The sequence below is a fragment of the Engraulis encrasicolus genome, chromosome 3, assembly GCF_034702125.1.
Source record: "Engraulis encrasicolus isolate BLACKSEA-1 chromosome 3, IST_EnEncr_1.0, whole genome shotgun sequence".
Classification (NCBI taxonomy): domain Eukaryota; kingdom Metazoa; phylum Chordata; class Actinopteri; order Clupeiformes; family Engraulidae; genus Engraulis; species Engraulis encrasicolus.
Window position 1 is genome coordinate 15,210,893 of NC_085859.1, and position 5,000 is coordinate 15,215,892.

A 5,000-nucleotide genomic window follows, 5' to 3' on the forward strand; every position below is an offset into this window, starting at 1 on the left:
ACCCCAAACGTTTTAGAAAGTTGTGTTTCTTCACATTTTTCATGCAGACGGCCTTGGAACAAAACATTGATACTTCTGCATGAATAATCTGTATCTAGCCTCTTAAACAGCATATTTGTAGCCCAGCGCATATAATGACTGAGATCAGAAGATATTTACTCGCTACCATGTTGTTAGATGGTCAGCTTAGGTCCCGTGAAATGCGGAACTAAGGGGCGGGACTTTCAAGCTCTATGGGTTATGAACTTCTCTAAAAATGGGAGGCAGAATTGTCTGCGTCTCAAAAGAGAATGCAGTGGTGCCTTTCAGTATTATAAGCTCATGAACTCATGAAATGGATGAAAAGCTACTTTGCACGGCTCAAACTTTTTTAAATGAGAGAAGCCCATTTTACTTGTATAGTTTAATGAAGAAATGCACCACAAGTTACGGTTTGAAGGGAGAACAATGCAAGCAAACAGTAACCCTAAGATAGCAGAGGTTGGTCACTGATCACAAACATGGCACATCATACAGACAGCACAGTACACACTGTATATCAAACCAGCAGTGTACCAGCACACAGATTAAACAAATCCTCTTATACTGTATGTGCACTGGGACTGAGCCTTCCTGAGTGATTCAATAAGTCCTGGAATATGGTGAGGTCGAACGTTGACTGAGCAACGATACGGTATATACTGCACATAAGCCAGGCTTCTATAAATCCAGAGGCCAATGTGTTGCCGCATCTTAACCATTTTGAATTTCACATGAGTGGTAGATTAGATTTTTTTTCGGGGCTCTTTAGAGTCATTCAGAGTTTAATGTGAGTATGGGCCCACGTTCTGACCATTCTCTGCAGTTCTGTCCGTTTTCTGCACTTTGTATGTCATGAAAAGTGTCATGTCATGTCATATGTCATGAAAGTATATAGATCACAATTATCTTGTTTTAAATGAATGGTAAGGCACAGGTTGCAGTGTCTGTAAATTACACTTCAACTGGCTTGCATTTGTCATGCTGTATGTTAAAAGTCTACGAATGAGGCTTTCCCCCTGCTTTACTTGTCATATGTTCAATGACTGAGAATGTTGCAGTAGTATGTCAGAACTGAAGATGCCTTCACAGAACTCAGTGGAATAGGTCAAGGAAGAAACACTTCCGTGACCACATCCCGGAATTTTGGCAAAAACCTTGAAACTGACAGATTTCTAGTCCCAAAGGTCCGTGTCCACTCCACGGAATTCTGTGAGATCAGGTTGGTCTTCATGTATCAACGACTAATGTCATTACACTGCATGGATACAGTACATAGTATCTAACCTTAAGGTACAGTGCATTGCATAGTGTTGCATATTTATACAAAGTTTGTTACACATAATTAATGTAACAGGGACAGCAAAAGAAAGTGTAAACTCTATGAATGACTTGACCTTTGAACTTGACCTTTAAACCTTGAACTATTCTATAGATGTAATATCCAGTCTCTCTGACTTGACCTTGCTTATACAGTACTTGAGGATGAGGTCCCAGATGGCTAGGAGAATAATATCATAATGTAGATGTAATATCCAGTCTCTCAGACAGGACTTAACCTTGTTTATACTTGAGGATGAGGTCCCAGATGGCTCGGCGGGCGTACGGGTCGACTCCGGCCGTGGGTTCGTCCAGTATGACGGCGCGGGACCCTCCTACGAAGGCGATGGCCACCGACAGCTTCCTCTTCATGCCTCCCGACAGCGTCTGCACCAGGCTGTGGCGCTTGTTCGACAGCTCCAGGTCCTCGATCATCCTACCGGGAGTACATTACATTACAATCTAACACTGTGTGGTCCGGTTTCTCGATTCTGATTGGCTGATAGCCGTGGTCAATCGAGCGCAAAACCTACACCTTCCACCTGAAGATTCTATGCGCGTCTCTAAATTAGATCCAGTGCATCTACGTACGTCGGTAATGAGAATATGTTGCAGTTGGAGAACATGTTGCCCCACTCCCCTCACCCGTTATCAATCGAGCATAACCCACAGTCTCTCGTGGCTTATTGCTTAACTACACTTACTGTTGCTGACACTTTCATCCAAAGCGACTTACAGTTATTTACATGGCATTGGCTACAGTCTCTGTCTGGAGCAGGGTGGGGTTAGGTTCCTTGTTCAAGGGACCTTTGAAGCCATGGAGTGAGGTAGGGAGTGGAAGGGTGGGATTGCAACCCTCTGATCTAAAGCCCATTTCATTAAAGGGGTATGCCACTATTTTGGGGCTTAAAACAGTTAAAATCGTTGGCCAGAGTTTATAAAGGTGATAAAGTGTCTTATTTTTCATGTTAAGCGTTGTCTTGCTTTAAGACAAGTTAAAAGAGGGAGTATGTCGCTAAGCTAGTGAAAGGCAATGGAACCGTGTAGCACACGGATCTATTGACTTTCACTAGCTTAGCGACATGTGACATGCTCCCTCTTTTAACTTGTCCTAAAGCAAGACAATGGCCACATCTGCACCTGGGAGTAGAGAGTCACATGAGGAATTCAAATGCAAATAACTCTCTCAGTCCAGATCTTTGAACTGAATGTAGATTAATGTAGTACTGCACATTGTGTGTGTGTGTGTGTGCGTGCATGCGTGGTCAAACCAATGCACAATAACCTGGTCAAATGCAATTTCAAACTTCTGTGCTAACCCTGTTACAGATGTTTGACAATAAAGTATAATTGACTTGACTTGACTTGGGCAGAATTTCTAAAAATATAGTACACTTAAATATCCCTCCATCTTTTGCTGATTTGGCCTGAATTCATGTACTTGATTGTACAATTTAAACAGCCCTTTTCAAGATGTATTATTATATATAACCAGGTGTTTTGCATTTGAATTATGACAATACGAAGTATACTGAATTACTTGTACAATACATTGCTGCACCCTGTACCTTCCCATGCTTTGGATGAACGTAAACAATGACTATTTATACCTGAGTGCAAATAGCAACAATGACTATTTACACCCGGGCGTACATAACAATGTTCATTATTTACATCCGGGTGCAAATAGCAAAAATGACTACAATGACTAGTTACACCCGGGTGCAAATAGCAACAATCACTATTTACACTGTTTATTAGTTACACCCGGGTGCAAATAGCAACAATCACTATTTACACCCGGCTGCAAATAGCAACAATGAGCACACATCACTTGAAATGTTATTTCAGCGAACAACATTCATATTCCACAGGCAGAACAGTGTGCACTAGGGCTGAACGATTTTAAGAAAAAAATGTTTTGATTTCTCTGACAGATATTGCGATTTCGATTTTCACCACGATTTTCCCCCCTTTCTTTAAATCAAGTTTCAGTGCTGCACAGGGCTCTGTTCTCATGCTCCACAACAGTTGCTCCGGTTCAAGTGACTATCTTTTCTAGTGAGTGACCTGTTCACGTGCATCATGGAGATTTCTGATAGGTAGCTGATACAGAGCCGTTCTGTCAGAGCTATCTGTTGTTTTCTGCACCACAAAGCAGGGGCAAAAGGCAGAGTATACATGAGTGCCATTATCGATGAAACAAAACATAGATCAGTTTAGGAGCATGATTTTTCTGGCTTTGACGATCCCAAAATCGGGTTGTCAAAGATTGCAATTTTCGATTTTTTTCGTTCAATCTTTCAGCCCTAGTGCGCACTAAGAGGCTAAGACGAATAGACAGGGTGTGGGGAACAGCACCCATCAAGGCTGAGGCGTGCAACTTTTTGGATACTTTAGAGGGGGGGAAAACCTCATTACCATAGCTTTCAACTCGGGAAGACACTTCTTTAACACCCCTCTTCTCCTCTCCTCTCCGCAACCCTTCTAAAGCTTCTTTAGGCTAAGTGTGAATCATTTATGTTCTGATTTATGCAGCCATGTGAAAACGGTGGCTCCACTTTTTCATGTGTCAGGATAAAAAGTTGGAGGAGCTCAATTGCGGCTTCCCGCTGAGATGTTAGGGAATCGGATTTCAACACTGACTTGGACACTAAGCAAATATCACAGCCTTATGCCGCAAAGAAAAATATCCCACTTGATACATTTCACGAAATTGAGCAGGCGTCTTGCGCTACCTCTGGCGGGGCACATAGTCAAGCCCACAGTCAGCTGGGATGTTTCTGTGATTGCTTATAGCACACCTGTGCCAATGTGCAATTTCGGGGTAACTGAAATTGTCGGAACAGCACTCCGCAGCACTGTGCTGTCGGAACCAGAGTGCGGAGGGATGCCCCCCACTTGAGGAAGGCATCTACTATTACTATTATTTTTGGTGTGTGTGTGTGTGTGTGTGTGTGTGTGTGTGTGTGTGTGTGTGTGTGTGTGTGTGTGTGTGTGTGTGTGTGTGAGTGAGAGAGAGAGAGAGAGAGAGAGAGAGAGAGAGAGAGAGAGAGAGAGAGAGAGAGAGAGAGAGAGAGAGATGCCGTGGCAAAATGTATGTAACAGTGAGCTATATATGGTTATTTTATGTGTAAGTATGTGTGTAATGTCTCGTGAGCAATGTCTTTATTTATGTATGTGTGTATGCTACTTGACACCTTAATTTCCCCCTGGGAATCAATAAACGATACTCTACTCCAGTGATTCTCAACAGGGGTGCCGCGGAAACGTGGCTGATAAATATATTATGTGATATAATAGATATTTGTCTAAATTGATAAGTTAATGCTATTCAGTGGAATCTTTCATCTGCCATTTACGCAAAATAAAGTAAACATATGTAGGTCGCCCCAGTCAGTGATGTCTCCAAATGTGTTACTTTTCTAAACTTTTGTGGTATCGGATGTGATGCCATGTTACGGCTCGTTGGTTTGGGGTGCCTTGACATTTTTCATGAATTAAAAGGGTGCCTCGCCTAAAAAAAGGTTGAGAAACTCTACTCTACTCTACTCTACTCTACTCTTCTACGTTCATATTCCAGGCACTATCCTTTACCTAAACAGGGGTGGGAACCACAGACCAAACAATGTCAACTTTTCATGACCATTAAACGTTCATGA

General features: G+C 42.3%; 1 protein-coding gene across 1 annotated transcript in view; it reads right to left on the reverse strand.

Moving 5' to 3' along the window:
* abca2 (ATP-binding cassette, sub-family A (ABC1), member 2) overlaps nt 1-5,000 on the reverse strand; it is a 134,563-nt gene that overhangs the window by 38,172 nt on the left and 91,391 nt on the right. Inside the window, exon 26 of the mRNA XM_063195913.1 lies at nt 1,578-1,774. Within this exon, the coding sequence (XP_063051983.1) occupies nt 1,578-1,774 (197 nt within the window). The remainder of the gene's footprint in view (nt 1-1,577; nt 1,775-5,000) is intronic.